Source organism: Sapajus apella, unplaced genomic scaffold (assembly GCF_009761245.1).
Source record: "Sapajus apella isolate SASKATOON/1434 unplaced genomic scaffold, GSC_monkey_1.0 scaffold6, whole genome shotgun sequence".
NCBI lineage: Eukaryota > Metazoa > Chordata > Mammalia > Primates > Cebidae > Sapajus > Sapajus apella.
Window position 1 is genome coordinate 7,790,577 of NW_022436946.1, and position 17,129 is coordinate 7,807,705.

Consider the following 17,129-nt stretch of genomic DNA (forward strand, 5'->3'; position numbering starts at 1 on the left):
AGATGCTATCATATATAAACACTTTACTTAAAGCTATTTTCTTTGAAGGTATCTTTGTAATTTCAAGCAAAAGGCAATAGGTTATAAACTGGAAATACTAAAAATAATTCATCCATTTTAAATGTCCTATTTCTCAATTATTTTCATTAGATGTACATTACTACCCAGTCTGTTATATTACAGTTTTAACTACAAGAAAAAATAGCATACAATAGTGCTAAAGAAATAATTGTGCTAAGTTTTTCTTTCCCATCTGTTTTCATTTTTCTACCAGATAAAGTAGTGAGCAAGATAAAGAATGCTACACTCTTTATAAGACTTTGTCCTGTTACCTTGAATCATTCTCAGTGCTTCTCTTGACTTTAATCTTGTCCTCTCCAGAGCTCAGGTGAAAACTATAAATAAAATACATATATTCATTAATCCACCTCTTCAACTGCATCATCAACAATAAAATTTGGGGACCTGAAATAAAAAGATAAAATGGGAACTCTAGCCAATATTTCCAAATGTGTGTCCTGAGGTTGTAGCTTCTTTCATAAAGCTAGGCAACTGTGTGCTTTTGCTCTGTTTTGAAGATCCACAATGCATATTACTATACTAAAGAAATGGAAACGTTCCAATAAAGAAATCTGCTTCAGTTTGTTTAATATTGTACTTCCTAAACTTATCTGACAACTTGACCCCTTTTCTGTGTTACTGAATCTCTTATGTTCACAGAATATATGTTTAGGAGTCATGACATACACTTTAGAATATGAGTTCAGGTGTAGAACTGTGAAAATAAGGTACACAGGAGGATATACGGACAATACCAATTGCTGAAGATTAGCAGAGGATTTAAATATAAATACAGTGAGGGATAATTTCAAAAAGTTAGGTTGCAATCAGACTGAAGATGTCCAAGATTAGATCTGGAAAAAAAAAGTGGTCTTGAAATGCGTGCATACAATCCAGGGGTTACTCTAGGTGATTCACCAGAGTGTGAGAAGAAACTAACAACTTCTATGTATATTTAATGATGCAATTTTAATTTTTGACACATTATAACATATATCGATTCAGTTACACAAACACACACACACCAAACACACTTATGATTTAAAAATACAAATACAAGTTAACTGGAATGTATGATCAAAACATTTTAAAACCATCACTGCAGCATTGAGGATTTTGTGCAATAAACTAATATATAGAGTTGTTTTAGAAAGACTGTGTAACTAGTACTTGTGTATGTGTATTTGTATTATGTGTTGGTACAATCAAATAGTAGCAGTAATTAGACACTACTTTTAATTTCTCAAATAATTTTATTCTATCATTTACCTGATATTAATGACGTAAACTGTGTAGCTCCAATTTTGGAAGGTTGAATTGAGCTGGAAAACACAATGGAAAAGGCTGAGTTTTGTTAATACCTTTAAAAAATATCTAAATCAAGTTTCTGCTTAAAACATAAGTTGTTTCTGAGATAAGACCGTGAGAAAATCCTGAAGAGTTGGAGGAGTGAAGGGTGTAGGTAACAGTTACTGGATAATTGTATACCAAGAATTTGGTAAATGTTTTTCCTTTCAGTCCTCAAAACAACCAATAAAACAGGGATTATCCCTACCTTCCCTACAGACTTCTAAATAAAGAAACTAAGCTTTCTCAGAGAAGAAATAGTTTGCCCAAGATCACCCAACTAAGCAGTAGCAGATCCCAGATTAGAACCCAAGTCTGTTTGGAAAGCTATCATTTCCTCTCTAGCCTTCATATTAAAGAAGATAACAATAAATACCTTCTCTATTCTTTATTTAACAAACACGGAGGTACAGTAAAACATTTTTCTAATAATTACTATCTCACAATATTATTAACACATCATCTCCGAAGGGTGATTTAGGCCTTGTTTCATATACACATTTAGCCTTTCTTTTAAGCATTTTTCTGTAATTGAATGTAAGTTTTAGGGAATCCCGGCAAAAAAGTGTCAGGTTATTTTAAAATTGTAAATAGTAGTAAGTTGAAATGGGTACACCATTTATATTTTATCTATTACCAGGTATCTGCTTTGGTACCTTGCATTTTAAACAAAAAATGTCCAATAGTTTAGCTGCAGATGAGAATAAAGCTATGTCAAAAACTATGCATTAAGTAAATATAAATGTAAGCTTATTCCTTATCTAGCTCAAACTTTCTAGTGAACGTTAATTTCAGATTAATAATGTTACCCATTATTTGTACAAATAAACTAACAGTAGCTTATTTAAGAATGAAAATAAAGAATTTTATCTTCTGAAATTATTCTGACTTTAAACAAAAAGAACAAAGCTGGAAAGAAAATGGGATACACTTTCTGTAGTCTGCTCTCTCCATTGAGAAGTTAAACATATTTCCCAGTGTTTGAATTAGTTACTGATCTCAGTGTGGCATTCCCAAAAATCAACAGTAGCATTTTTCTTTTATTTCAATAGAGAATTTCACCTTTCTCACGAATTTTGTAAAAGAGCTAATTACCTACTATTGTTACCTATGGTCAACTTTTGTTTAAAGAGTACTGCCTTTAAAAAGAAGACTGTTTTCTATCAGTTATTTTTCAAATATACATAAGGTGTGTGTGTGTGTGTGTGTGTGTGTGTGTGTGTGTGTATACCACTACCTCTCAGTGTGTGGTTAAACTTTCTTTTGCTACCAAAACACATTTATTAAACAACAAATATATATGAAAACTCATTTTTCTTACTTCAGAACGTATAGTGACTCAATTTTTAAAAATTGAACTATAACAGCACTATATATAAAAAGAAGTACAAAGTCTTACAGTATGCTGTAGGTAGGAAATGAAATAATAGAAAACATAGAAACCTATGGAATATAAAAATTTTGAGATTATGAAGAAAATGAAAAAAATCCATGTGCTGTATTTGTAAGAAAAAGAAGAAAATAAAATGTTAAATTTTTTAAATTGAAAACTACAAAATGTTGATCAATAGGATACTGGTTAAATTACAACCTAACTGTCCATCAACAGAAGATCTGCTAAATAAATGACTGAACAGCCACATAATGAAATATTATACATTGTTTCTTCAAAACAACAAAAAAAGATGAAGTTCTCTAATGTTGCAAATCTGGCAACAATAAAAATAAGTATGGTATAGAATGGTATGTAAAGTATACTGCTTTTATTGTAAAAAAACAAAGACAATAAGAATCTATAGTTTAATTTTCTTTTATGTGCACAAAAGATCTGGAAAAAAGCCAAGAAAAACGGTGATTTCCTATTTGCTGTTGGTTATTGGGTTGGTACCACATAGATGAGCAGCAAGGATGGGTGGAAGACTTTCATAATGTGTCTTTTTGTGCTTTTTGGTTTTGATCAAACATTCAAACAATTTTTTAAAAGAATCTATTTAAAAATATAGCAGATAATGTATGGATCTAATAGGAAATAAAGATACCTGTTGCCACCAAAATCTATTTCCATTTGTGTGATACTGTTCTTATTTAAGACACTGATAGCCTGTTAGGCTCAGTGTCTCATCCTTTTCAAATGTACTTTTCTTCTTATGCATAAGCACAATACCTCACTTACATATCTACTCATTTATTTCTAATGAATACCATCTGTGTTTCAGTACGATCTGTGAATTCGGTTAACTAGTCTTTTCCAGATTCCCAGAAGTTAAAGATTATTTCTTTTTTTTAAAAAAGAAAGGTTGTAAGTTCACTTACCCATTCTGCCACCTTGCTCTGTATTTTTACCTCAGGGTGACGAAGGATGTTTTGAATCATTACGGATATTCTATAGAGAATTCCATCTGCCCATTGGAAATAGGATTAATCCATTAATTATATTTTACAGTCACATAATTACCAAAAATTTAAAGTTATGATCATGTAAGTTTTATATAATCAAATAGTTTTATTCCTAATCACGTAATTTACAATATAAGGTAAAAGAAATAACTTCTACATAGGCAAAAAATTTCTGAAATATTTTGATGGTAAGCTTACTGTCCTTGCAACTTCTTAGAAATAGTTATCAATTAGCTTACTCTTATTACTTGCATATGTTTCTTCATATTTTGTAATTCTATAGATTTCTGATATCTACTGTCTGTAATGTGTTAACTGTTTTCATGTACAATCTGACTTCTTATAACAAGGAAATATGCTTTTGTGCATTATAAAGAATGATAAAAAGTTTTGGATGTGAAAACTTGAATGAGATCATGTGGAGGATTAACTTGAAAATGCAGAATAGGCATACACATACTTACTGCCCTAATTCCTCTCCTTTTCCTCTCTTCCCCTTGCCTAATAAAACATTTACTTCTACTAAAATATTAGGTTGCATTTCACCAGACTTTTCATCAAAAATTTTTAAATATGTTCATTTATATCAAAGTAGAGGGGAAAAAAAAAGAAACAATATTTGCAGGTAGAATTTTAATTGGACTATTTCACTTTAAAAAGAAAACCTTATTGTAAAGAAGGTTCTACTTTTAGGGTGGGGGGAAATCTTTAAAGTAAACTGATTTTTTTTGTTTTAATAAAAATCAAACTCACCAGCAAGGGTTTGCTAAATAGCTCTAGATGGGTGCTAAAGAGCACTTTAGTCAAAGTAGTTCATGAGAAAAATACCCTTTTAAATTATGGTAGGTTATAGAGAAAAGAAATATTTTTGAATCTCCATTATTGTCAATCATCTTTCTTCATACTTATATATAGGTAAGTCTTAAATAAAATATGCACACAAAATATAGAAATACATAATTACAGCAATGTTGAAGAAAATAGTAAAAATTGTGGGGAGGCAGTAGAAAGAAATATAAACATTTTTCTCTGGGAATTTCCAAATCTACCAAAATGCAAATTCCAGTTCCACTACCAAAGGAATGTCCTTCCAGTAAGAGCCAGAGTCTCATGCTAAATAATAGAAATTGCTTCCCTCAGATGTATTAATATAAATATATAAAACTGGCACAAGTCCAAGCATAGGTGAGTTAAATTCATGCAGACTATGTATTTCAACTTCTAAAACTCTCCAGGTATTTTAATAATCTTGATTTTTATATTCCTTTAAGAAATGTTCTGAATGAAAAATATTTGGAGGAACATATAAAACAATAATTCATATAAAGATAACTTTTACACTGTAGATCTCATCATACAAAATCTCAAATGTTCTGAATGATTGGGAGGAAATTCAAATTTTGAAGGTCAAAGAGTTATTTCAAGAATCTGGTAATATTTTCTGACTACACAGAAGTTTCCCTACTTATAATTCAAGATGATCTAACTTTATGATGGTGGGAAAACAACAGGCATTCAGTAGAAACTTTTACTTTGAGTACTCATATGACAATTTCATTTCACACTTTAAGTTCAACATTCAATAAAGTACATGAGATATTCAACACTTTATTATAAAATAGACTCTGTGTTAGATGATTTTGCCCAGTAGTAGGCTAATAAGGTAAGTGTTCTAAACATGTTTAAGGTGGGTTCAGCAAGATATGATGTTCAGCAAGTTGGGTGTATTAAATGCATTTCTGACGTTTGATATTTTCCAGTATTTTCAACTTACAGTTGGGTTAATAGGAATGCAAACCCCCTCATTAAGTGGAAGAGCATCTGTATTATCAATGCTAGCAGAGTATCTGAAAAGCCACCACTAGATGGAGACCTATCTGTAGTCATTGACATTTCTGAATTTTTATAGAAGAATCCAAATATTTAAGATGCTTTCTTTAAACTTTGTATTTCCTGCTCCAGTCCACTTGTTAATCTTATTTAAAATTTTAGAATAGTGCAGTCAAAAAGTAACCATGAGAAAAGTCCAAGAATGAACTGTCAAAGCAACATAAAAAAGTATGTCCACTGAAGGGCTGGTGAGAAGGGTTTTGGACTGCAGCAAAATAATTGGCTTAAACATTGCCATTGGAGGAAATGCATAATTAAGACACATTTATGCAGGATTTTCCATGTTATCATAGCAGTAAAGTCGTCTTCTCTTACCAGTGTTAACTCCCATGGTGTTTTAAAAGCTATTCACAAATCTTCATGTGTTCCAGAGAGTTCAAAATATTTATGTACTATCCTAATAATAACATCTAAGCCAAAATAATTTATTATAGACATTAATTGGGGAAAAATGATTTAAGAATATATTTGTTTTCCATTTAGATACTTCTTTCAGCATGTAGAACTTCAAGCAGAAATCACTGCCTTGCATTACCAATGTGGTAACAAAACAGCATTATTTTCTGTAGGTTTCTCTCCAACTAATCTTTTCATTTTTTGCCTTCTTACACTTTTTTTTGGAGTTTCTTAAGGAATGCAGAAATGACTCTGCTCTATATACACTATATTCAAAGATGTAAAATACAGGTTTGCAGTGATAGGCTTAAATATATATTTGAAAAAACAGATGTTAAAGTATAAACCAAATGCTAATTTAGATACCTGGTTATTTCTTTGAACTGGTGATGAGGCAATTCTATTATGACAGTGGCATTTACAACATGGCTGTCAATCCTGCAGATCCTATACACACAATTTCTTTAAGATACATGGCATAAAAAGCTACAGCAATGGATCCATTCAAATGATCTAAGAAGGAATTTGTTAAATAGCTAAACCTATGTGAGAAACTGGAAGCAGTGTTACAGTCTGTACTTACTTGGAAACTAGATTTTTAGAACAATAATAAAGACTAATGGAGTTAATTCCTTACTTGAGTTGCTTGTGACAACCTCATAAAAGCTTACTATTCAGTTGCACTAGAGTGATGCTTGAAGCAGGGAAGATATGATTTGGAATGGAACAGTAATTAGTCCAAGAGCTTTTCTTGGGAACGTAATGTAAAATGTATAAAGGGTAATTATTTGTGGGAAGCCCCAGATTATCCATATCCTAAAATATCTGTCTGTGAAAAGTAGCTTTAAAGACTTTCTTAAAGCATGCAGTAGGTCCTCGAATAACATTGTTTCATTCAATGGAGTTTCATTACAAAGCTGATGAGGAGAAAAGTCAATCCCTGGCCAGGTGCCCTTTCTACGTAGGGTCTGCATCCCTTGTCAGCATGAGGTTTCTCCAGATCTTCCAGTGTCTTCCCACATTCCAAAGCTGTGGGCCTTAGATTCATTGGCTTGTCTACATGGTCCCAGTGTGAGTGGGTGTGGCTATGTGTGAGTGTTCCCTGCCATGGGATGGCATCCTGGCCAGGGCTAGTCCCTGCCTGCCACCCTGCGCTGTCCCTATGGTTCCAGCCACCTGCCAGCTTGAACTATATGAAATAAGCAGGTTAGAAAGTCAATGAATGAATGAATACAAACTATTGTAAAACAAAAATTCATAAAGTATAAGATAATCATATCAATGTACGACAATAAATGATACAGTATGAAAGCACTCAGTGAAGCCCCATACTGATGATTGTTTTGGAACTTCCTGCTGGCAGGAGGTGCTGCTTGCAATTTTCACCCTGCAAACGAACACTTGTTCCTTGATTTAACCCATCACCACCACTAAGACTGCAGTCACTTACTGGCTCATTCAAAATTGGGCAGTCAATTATCTTGTTTTCACTAATCTTTCTTAAATGTATGTATAGCTCATATTAACTACAATGTTTAATATTAGAAGTGTTTCAGTCTTTATTTGGAAGTTTGGTGATGCTTCTGTGATCACAGATATGCTGTAGAAACTTAACTCTTGTTTTTATCAATCAGCCTATGTTATGATTAATTTCATTACATGTCATTTTGCTCAAACTCACAGTTTCCAAGAACCTATTAACAACATTAATGAAGATTTACTGTAATTTGAGGCATCAGAAAAAAGCCCTAGGGCAAACAACAAAAATAACTTTACACAGAAAAATAGGAACATCACAAAAGCCAGGCAAACACATTCTGTTGATATACTACGATAAATATATCTGATCATCAGACAAACTCAACTCTGTCCTCTCCTCACAATGCAATATTGTTACTGGTGAACCCAGTAAAACTCCAATAGCCAAAAGGTAAAAGGACTGGACAAATTAGATAACAGACTTGACAGTTGTGCCTATCTTTCTTACAGTAAATAAAATGGGATTCTCTAATACATCAGAATGTAAGCCTGAGAATGTTTACTCTGTTTCCCAAGAATAAGAAATTATTAATATATAAATGATGATAATCCATGACATGACATTAAATAGCATTTTTCACAAGGTAAAAAACTAATTCTCTTTTCAATTATTTCCAAATTGGTTACATCAAAAAAAATATTAATTACAGTCTGTCTCTAATACTTTGTTAGTCTTCCTTTATAAAAAGATAATGAAGGCTTCAGGCTCTAAGATGTGAGAAGGCAATAGGATACATAGAGAATTTTAAAATATTGTTTACATTATATTTATATTCACTTTTCATGTCTGTGTTACAACAAGTAGGACTGGCTTCACTTTACAATCCTGAAATAGATTTTCCCAAGTAAATACAAATGTTTAAGTTAAAAGGTGAGTCAATTTAGGGGAAAAAATCATATGAAATAATATAGGTGGTTCAGAGATATGGTAAAAATTATTAAGATGGTACACAAATTTGAGTACACAATTTTGAGAATATTTCTATCACGTAATGACCTGAATATCCTTAAACACTAAGATAAAATTTTTAAGAATTATCTGAATTAGATTTTTTTCATTAATGTAGGTCAAGACAGACCATTTTAACTGATTCTAACATTTGCTTGCTTTGTTCAAAAGGTTATGACACAAAAAGAGATGGCCTAAACAAGGCTTTCTTCAATAATGTCAGAAATGACATGACTGAGTGAATGAATACAGCTCCACTCCACCAAGTCAAGGACTCTGAAGCACCGTATAAATGTTCTTGGGCAGTAGAGGATGTGTCAGTCCTGGAGGGAGAATACCACAGAGACTCTTTGTATGTTCATACAAAGAGTGAAATACTTAGTTAGAATTATAATATTCCCATCTACTGGCTAGAGTCCATGTGAAATGTGCACTGGAAATTCCAGCTGCTGTTGCTTACTTGGGGGTTGCTGGAATTTTTGCTCCGTCATAAATCTCCTTGGTGTAACTACCAGAATAACCATAAACACTCCCTGAATCAATGTCTTTATAACCCTAATGAAATTCATATCTACGTTTCATGTAAAATATTCCATACTTCCAATTTAAATGTCCTACAGAGGAAGTTGATACAACCTCTGAAGCCAAGAAAAAATGAACTATGTGGGTTTCTTTTCTCAGGATTTTGGGTCCCTGGTAATATATTACAGATGTCTTGGCCTCATGAACTAAATGATTGGAGTTCAGAAAATTCCTTTGTTTCTAATGCTTCATATTTGAGAATATTACTGTATTAAAAGCAATGGTGTAGTCACCTGATTGGAATTTCTCTTTTATTAGAAGAAACTGAAATCACTCACTCTGAATTACTGAAAGGCCATGTGTGTCACCCATATAGGAACAGGTTCAATAACTCAGTTCACCTGACTTTTCCTCTGTTTATTTCTTACCATATACTACTGTATTTGCAAATCATAAATAACAGAAAAGTATATCTGGAGAAAAAAAGCAAGAAGTATTTGAAGTGACTTTAATTGTTGCCATTTAAAAATAGATTTTAGTTGATATGAAATCACATTCTATTCTTCAGCAAATAAAAACAGAAAGCAAAGTATTACTATGAAAATTGATTTAAATGTCACAAATATATTATCACACTTAAGTGAGAAATTAAATTATTAAAATTACTTGGTTTTCTGAAATTTATAAAGTCCTTTAAAACTTGTTTCCTGAAGAAAATTATCTGACAAAATACCACAGAAATACATTTTTCTCTGATCTCTATTATGAAGCAAATTACTGCCTTTTAATGAAATGTCTTTCTCTTAAAACTTCCTTTGAAAGAAACTTTGGCTAAAAGTGGAAAAGAGGAGTACTGGAAATGTGCTCATTCCACTGGTCATAAAAACGAAGAACTAAACAGAGTTACGTGATATTTATTAATTTTACTAGCCTGGTAAACCTATAAATGTACCAAATGATTCCAATAATAGAAACTTTGTTGGAATAATACATATTTCTATCCTTAGAATACAATTTTTTTATGTTAGACACACTATAAATATAAAAGGTAATGATTTCTTACCATTCATTTGTTTATCGATTCTGTTAGTAACAGGCATGTTAGTGGTGACAGTGCGTGGTGTAGTACTAGGAGAGTTTACAGTAGCTGGTAATAAAGATGAGAAAGATGTAATTTTGCAAAGAGCTCATGAAAGTTAATTTGGATAAGCAATCTATAATTAATACATTAAAATATATAGAGGAAGAACGGAAACCATTTTGAAATACAACAGACTCCAAGGTTATAACGTATAAGATGAAGCAATGCTTTCTGTGGCACATTAAGAATCAGCACACATGGCCTTGGATGCTGTATTACACAAGGGTCTGGAGCAAGAAAAAAGTGATGAGAGAAAAGACATTTAGATTCTAGATTCTAGACCTAGTTCTCCATTAACAAGCTGGCAATCACACAGTAAAACTTAATGCTTTAGAACTCAAGTTTCCTGAGTTGCTCAAAAGAAAAAGTTATGGAAGGCAATCTGTATAAAACCTACAGCTTGAAAGTTATCTAAACTAAGTTTGCCTAATACATTGAGTCTAGAGAAATAAAATCTCAGAAAAAAATGTACTTCTTCTTAAGATGACTGTAAAGAAAAGACAAATGAAATGCATAGACTAAGTTAATCATTTAAAGATTCCAGTAAGTTTACTAAACACTGATGGATAAAAAGTATTCACAGGGCAAGCCTTATAAGGGAGACATTTTCAAAGCATTATGTCAGATAGATGAGAAAAATTTTTTAAATAATATTTTTTAAACTTCAGATCTTGAACTAAATAGAATCACGGATTTTTAAATTTCATTTAACAATTTGAAAACTACACTGAGATCATGAAAAAAAAAAACTACTTGATGACTTAATTTTCATAGGGTATTGATCAGTAATAATATCAAAGAAATAATGTCTCCAAAAGGAAAACAAAGATAATAGATAATAATGAGTTACACCCCACACCATCTCCTGCCTGCCCTATTCTGACACTGGAACCACAGAAGACAGCTTAGGTTTCTACTTCTTCAATATCACTTCTAATACCTGTCACCTTTGTGCTATGATCTTCTTAATAAGAGATTCAGCTTTTACAAAAGGCATGGCCGTGATTCTTAATGTGGTACACAGAGCATGCTACTTCATTATAGAAGTATTTAACAGAATAAATAGATGAAAAGGGTCATGGGTAATTAGGAAGAGCAATGATAAAATAAAGCAAAATATTTATATTATTTTAAAACTTGTATAACTTTATGTATTATTTAGCATGCAGCTACTTAGTACATAATATAACTGAAATGTCATGATACAGTAAGCATCATAATAAACACAGTTACATTAAGTTATGATAACCATTTTAATCTTAAAATTTAAGTTATCTTGTCATCATAAATTGCCTCATGGCCCTATCTTAAAGTTAACTGAACATTCAGATTAATTTCCCTCTTTGTTTTATAGACATGAATATTTCTTCAAAGTACTGTACCACTGTATTTATACTGGACTTTTTGCAAGTCCAGTATATTCTTGAGAAGACATGGGGGGAAATGAAACCAACCCTTATTTAATAGGATATAAATTCACATTTTTAAAACTCAGAGCTTTGTGGAATTGTGGTTACCCACCATGTGAATGCATTCTTTCCCCACACCGTATGTACTGTGCACCCACACAAGTAAAACATTTGCAGAAATTCTTCTGTTTTGCTGTTTTCTGTCTTTCCAAGTGAAAATTCAGATAAAAATCAAAACAATGACAACTACATTATCCAAAATTGCAAGTGGGAAGCAAAGAGATTCCAGAGTACAGTGTGAGCTCCCTACCTTGACAGAGGGTCCCCAGATCTGCACAGCTGGCCAGTTCTGCTGCCGGGAGTGGGATCAGGTAGGAACCTTGACCAACATAGAGAGGATATGTAAGTTTGATTTATGATTTAGTGATATTATCCAGAAAACAATATCATGAATCATATGGTTGATGTTATAGGAGCAGCCCCGGAAGAGTCCACCAGTAATTCTTTGATATCAAGAAAGTCCCTTAAGGTCACTGTGCCTTAATTTTCTCAAATGTAAAATCAAAGTATTGTAATTGCCCTCGAAATCTTCAACCTAATTTATCAGTCATCACACACGAAAAGGAAAGTGGTGCCACTGCCCCTTAAAGTTTGTGCCAAAAGTTCAGGGATTTTTGTATAATAAATTTTAAGAGTTTGGGTGGGAATTCATACAAATAAAACAATACAAACATCAAGAATAAGTTTCAAAAGCAAAGTTAGATATTATGAATTACTCATAAAATGCATAGTTTTGGTTCATACACCCTAGTATATGCTATTTGTAATTCCAAAAATATACTTCTGTGACTTCAGTTCAGTCTCTGTGTCTTTTTATTTCAAGCTTTCACTGACTCATCCTCAGCAGGAAACAAGTTTTGAGCTGACTCTTTAGTAGAAGTAGTAAATTTTCACTGTTGCATTAAATCTCCTTCTGACAATTAACAGACTTTTTCCAACAGGTTGAGTCTGAGAAAAATTGGCTAAACTTATAACAAAGCATACTGTACCATAAATAAACACAAAAGATAAATACAAATATTTATTTGTATCTAATTATGTATGTGTGTATACATACAAATATATATACACACATTTATAATATGCACAATATGTTTAATTTTAAGGGGTATTTATATAACAGCGATTTTATTCTAATAAACATTTTCCAAACTTTCCTGTGGGAATGTGAGGGCAGAGCTCATGCATGAGCTAACGAAAGATGCATAACTAGGTAAATGGTATACATAAGCAGAAAATAACCTAACAGTTTAACAGTATCTCCGAAGGCATGGTTTCTTCATCTTAGATAGCTCAGGGCACCTGGCTCAAGGAAGGAATCATGATAGTTCAGAAAGACCCGACCTTACAGGCAGGCTATGACATGACACTGACTGGCAAGAAGGTCTTGTCATAGACCTTTACACGTTCACTCAACAAACATTTACTTATTGCCTACATTATGTGAGGTATAGAGGCCAGAATGATGCTTTAAGCTAAGGGAGATGGCTTCCCAATTATAAGTGCTATCTGGGAAGTGCTGTGAAGGTGGCAGTAGCCGAAAGGAGGATGTGACAGCAGCTTGGTAAGAAAAGCGAACAGAAAATCCATTTCAAAGAAGGAGGCGCATGAGGCGCAGAGGTTGTGAGAGAGCCAGGGTTAAGAGAGTAGAGATAGGTATTTTACTGGCAGATAGAATTTCTGAAACAAATACCAAGGAGGCACTGAAATGGTCTGGGAACCCAAGTCACTGGGCATTACTAAAGGAGAGTAAAACCTGATAAGGGGCCAGGCACGGTGGCTCACACCTGTAATTTCAGCAGTTTGGGAGGCCAAAGTGGGTGGGTCACTTGAGCTTGGGAGTTTGAGAGCAGCCTGACCAACATGGAGAAACCCCATCTCTACTAAAAATACAAAATTAGCTGGGCGTGGTGGCATAAGCCAGTAGCCCCAGCTACTAGGGAGGCTGAGGCAGAAGAATCACTTGAACCCAGGAGGTGGAGGTTGCTGTGAGCTGAGATCCCACCACTGCACTCCAGCCTGGGCAACAAGAACGAAACTCTGTCTTAAAAAACAAACAAACAAACAAACTGATAAGAATGATCAGGTATGTACACAATAGGTAGCTGCTGTCAGGCTTTGGAAAATATGAACACTATGAGCACTAGAACCCTATGTTTTTCTTCCAGTGGTTAATCCCACACACTGGAACCTTGAGTGGTGGGTACTCAAGGTTGTAAACCAAAAATGAACTTCTAGGCCCCCCAAATCCACAACCATCTGAATGGACTCCTCCTCTTGGCCAAGGTCCTTCCAGAGTTAACCTGAAAATCAACTTGAGCCCATGATGGAAGAGAGGGTTGGACATGCCTTATTATACCTCTCCAGCATTCACATCAACACAGACCCTAAGTCTGATAAGAAACATTTACAATCTATCCTCTCTGTCTCCACAACCCTTTATGTAACCCAGACATTCCTTTCTACTGATAGTAACTCTTTCAATCAATTGTTAATGAGAATAATTTTAACTCTACCTATGACCTGAAAGCCCCCTCCCCACCACTTCGAATTGTCGCACGCTTCTCCAGATTGAATCAATGTAAATCTTACATGTATTGGTTGATGAATTGTGTCCCTAAAACATATAAAAGCAAGCCATGCCCTGATCATCTTTGGCACATGTCATCAGAACCTCCTGAGGCTGTGTCACAGGCGTGTCCTTAACTTTGGAGAAATAAACTTTTTAAAGCAATTGAAAACTGTCTCAGATATTCTGGGTTCACAAGGTGAACTGCTAACTTTGTGAATTCTTTCTTAAAGGCAATGGAGGAAAAATGAGGAGGATGTAGTCAAGGAAACTGTATTTACATTTGAAAATAATCACTTTTTAGGTTAAATGATTATTTTAATCTAAAGAAAGGTTAAAATAATACAGCAAGAAAACTGTATTTACATTTGAAAATAATCATTTTACAACCAACAGAAGGGAAATAGAAGCAGGAATACTACTAATAACTGAAGCTTGATATCATGAGTAATAAGGATCCACAGAAAAAGATCGATATAGATACAAGAAACTTAAAGATACAATGCATAACATTCAGCAACTAATTAAAGACAGGGAATAAAAGGAAGAATAGAGGCTGTTTTGCTAATTTCCAACTTGAGAAATTGGTCCATATCGATCTATAAAAGGAGACAGGAAATAGAAGAGAAGCAGGCTTAGGTGGGGTAGGGTAAACACCAAGTCCAGTCACGGAAACTGAGGTGCCTGTGTGACACCTACACGCAAACGTGTTTTTGTTAGAGGTGTAGCCAGGAAATGCTCATCAGAAGCTATAGAGCATTTGGGATCACTGGAGGTTGACAGTAGATTTGAGAAGAAAACAGAACGGAACCACAGATATTCCTATATTTAAGCATCAGATATAAGAAAATGGTAAATATAGTTTTCTTGCCTACCTCCTCTTCATTTTTCCTCCATTGCCTTTAAGAAAGAGTTCACAATGTTAGCAGTTCACCTTGTGAACCCAGACTTTAAAAGGCAAAAACAGCTTTTACAGAGGTGGTTTTACAGAATTTAAGCAGGATGTGGCAATATCAAGAATACCAGAAGGGCCAAGAATGATGAAGAATGAGAAGAACTTTAACTTTGCATTGGGATTATGGTAGCACCTCTATGGAAAATAGTTTGAGTTGCGTGGGAATGATGAAATCTAGACTGCCAAGGTCTGTGAAATGAACACAAGAGGAAGCTTGGCTGTGAAAGGAAGCAGAGAGAGGAAGGGGGAGTTTTAAAGATTGAAAACCTAAGCAAATATACCAGGAAAAAAGAACATTTGAGAAGGCAGAAGTGAAGGCAGGACCGAGGTGGAATTTTATCTTGAATGCTTTTTGCCCATTATTCCTTTACATCACACTGAACGCCCACCTTTTGTGGGACCTCTCTTTTGTAGGTACTTATATTTTGTAAAGGACTTCTGCAAACTAAAAAGCCTTCAAAGCTTGAAACTAATGAAATCTCAGCCTCTGTAGCATGCAACAGAGGAGACCCTGGAGGAGTTCCTGCGGTTCTCACATTACACACAATGTTGGCAGTCAAGAGATCCTTAGGCCACTTCTGGCACTGATACAATATCTCTGGAAGACAAAGGGAGATAAGGGCTCAGTGTTGTGGGAAAGCAGTTTTTAGGCAAACCACATTCCCACTACTATGTTAAAGAGCTTAGAGGTGAAAATAAGAAAATAAAATCAAAAGACCTATGATTTAGAGCAAGATATTAAACAATTTTCTTGAACATCAGTTTCATTGCTCAGTAATAAGTATACATTTCAATATGTAGCATTGTTTCATGGGAAACTGTAGCATTTACTTCTCAATATTTTGGTTAGCTGTTCCTTCTGGGGAACTTCTAGTTTGGCAAATTGACATTGACTCAATAAACACTATTTTAAGGTAACTCAATCTGACAATAAAAATGAAATTGGAATGTTTTTAAGTAAAAATGGTATAAATACAAGTGACTAATTAGAATGAAATTAAATCGATAAATGAAAACTTATATTACAAACACACCAAAATAAACAAATACATGAAATATCAAATGTGTACACAAACTTTCATTTCTACCCAGTTCCATTTCAGCATATCTGTATAAAAAGTCAATATCACAATCAGTTTTCCTTGGCTGATGGATTTACACACCAGGAGGTTGTTAAGAAAGAAGAAACAATCCACTCTCCTGGACAGTGATATGTTTATCAACAAATTGGTTTTAGAAGATGATCTGTATGTGCTCACTAATTTTTGAGGCTACCAGAAAGGTGCTTTCGAGTGTTTAATTACTATTAATGAGACAGCCAAATGCCTAGGCAGATAAAAAGGGGTCCCCGGAGAATCTCCCACCCACTCCACGAGTGTTTACATCAGATGCTTTTGTGCGGATGAGGGAACCTGCCCACGCCTTGACTGCACATGCGCACAGCAGACTGAAGCCCGACTTGTGCACTGGAATTATGGGGGGTAGGGGAAACCACGGGGAATTCATGCCTTATGCAGAGGTGGAGCCTGTTCTCTCCAGCTCGGTGGGGACCTGGGAATCCATCAGTGATGGGGAGGGCTTGTTAACAGGCCTCCATCTCACTTCGTTGAGCTCTGTTTTCTCCTTTTTGCCCAATAAAGTCCTGCTCTAATCACCCCTCAATGTATCCTCGTGCCTAAATTTTACTGGTCGTGTGACAAGAACCTGGGTTTTAGCTGAACTAAGGAGCAAAGTTCTATGACATGAATAGCAAAATTTAGAGGCAAGTTTTCTTGAAAAAAATGTAATTACTGAAAACAGGCAGTTGATGAAAAGCGCTAAAGCTGTTAATCTTTCTTCTCTGTTGTTCTTTGCAAATTATGCTACTGAAAGGAGTCACTATATATTAATATTTA

General features: G+C 34.1%; 1 protein-coding gene across 10 annotated transcripts in view; it reads right to left on the reverse strand.

Moving 5' to 3' along the window:
- ADGRG6 (adhesion G protein-coupled receptor G6) overlaps positions 1-17,129 on the reverse strand; it is a 136,886-nt gene that overhangs the window by 47,043 nt on the left and 72,714 nt on the right. For 7 of the 10 annotated variants that reach the window (XM_032274593.1, XM_032274599.1, XM_032274600.1 and 4 more), the window contains 5 exons: positions 11,961-12,029; positions 10,164-10,247; positions 3,721-3,806; positions 1,330-1,382; positions 333-395 (listed from right to left, as the gene is read on the reverse strand). In XM_032274593.1, the coding sequence (XP_032130484.1) occupies positions 333-395; positions 1,330-1,382; positions 3,721-3,806; positions 10,164-10,247; positions 11,961-12,029 (355 nt within the window). The remainder of the gene's footprint in view (positions 1-332; positions 396-1,329; positions 1,383-3,720; positions 3,807-10,163; positions 10,248-11,960; positions 12,030-17,129) is intronic. The other 3 variants (XM_032274602.1, XM_032274598.1, XM_032274597.1) reach the window with 1 other exon arrangement.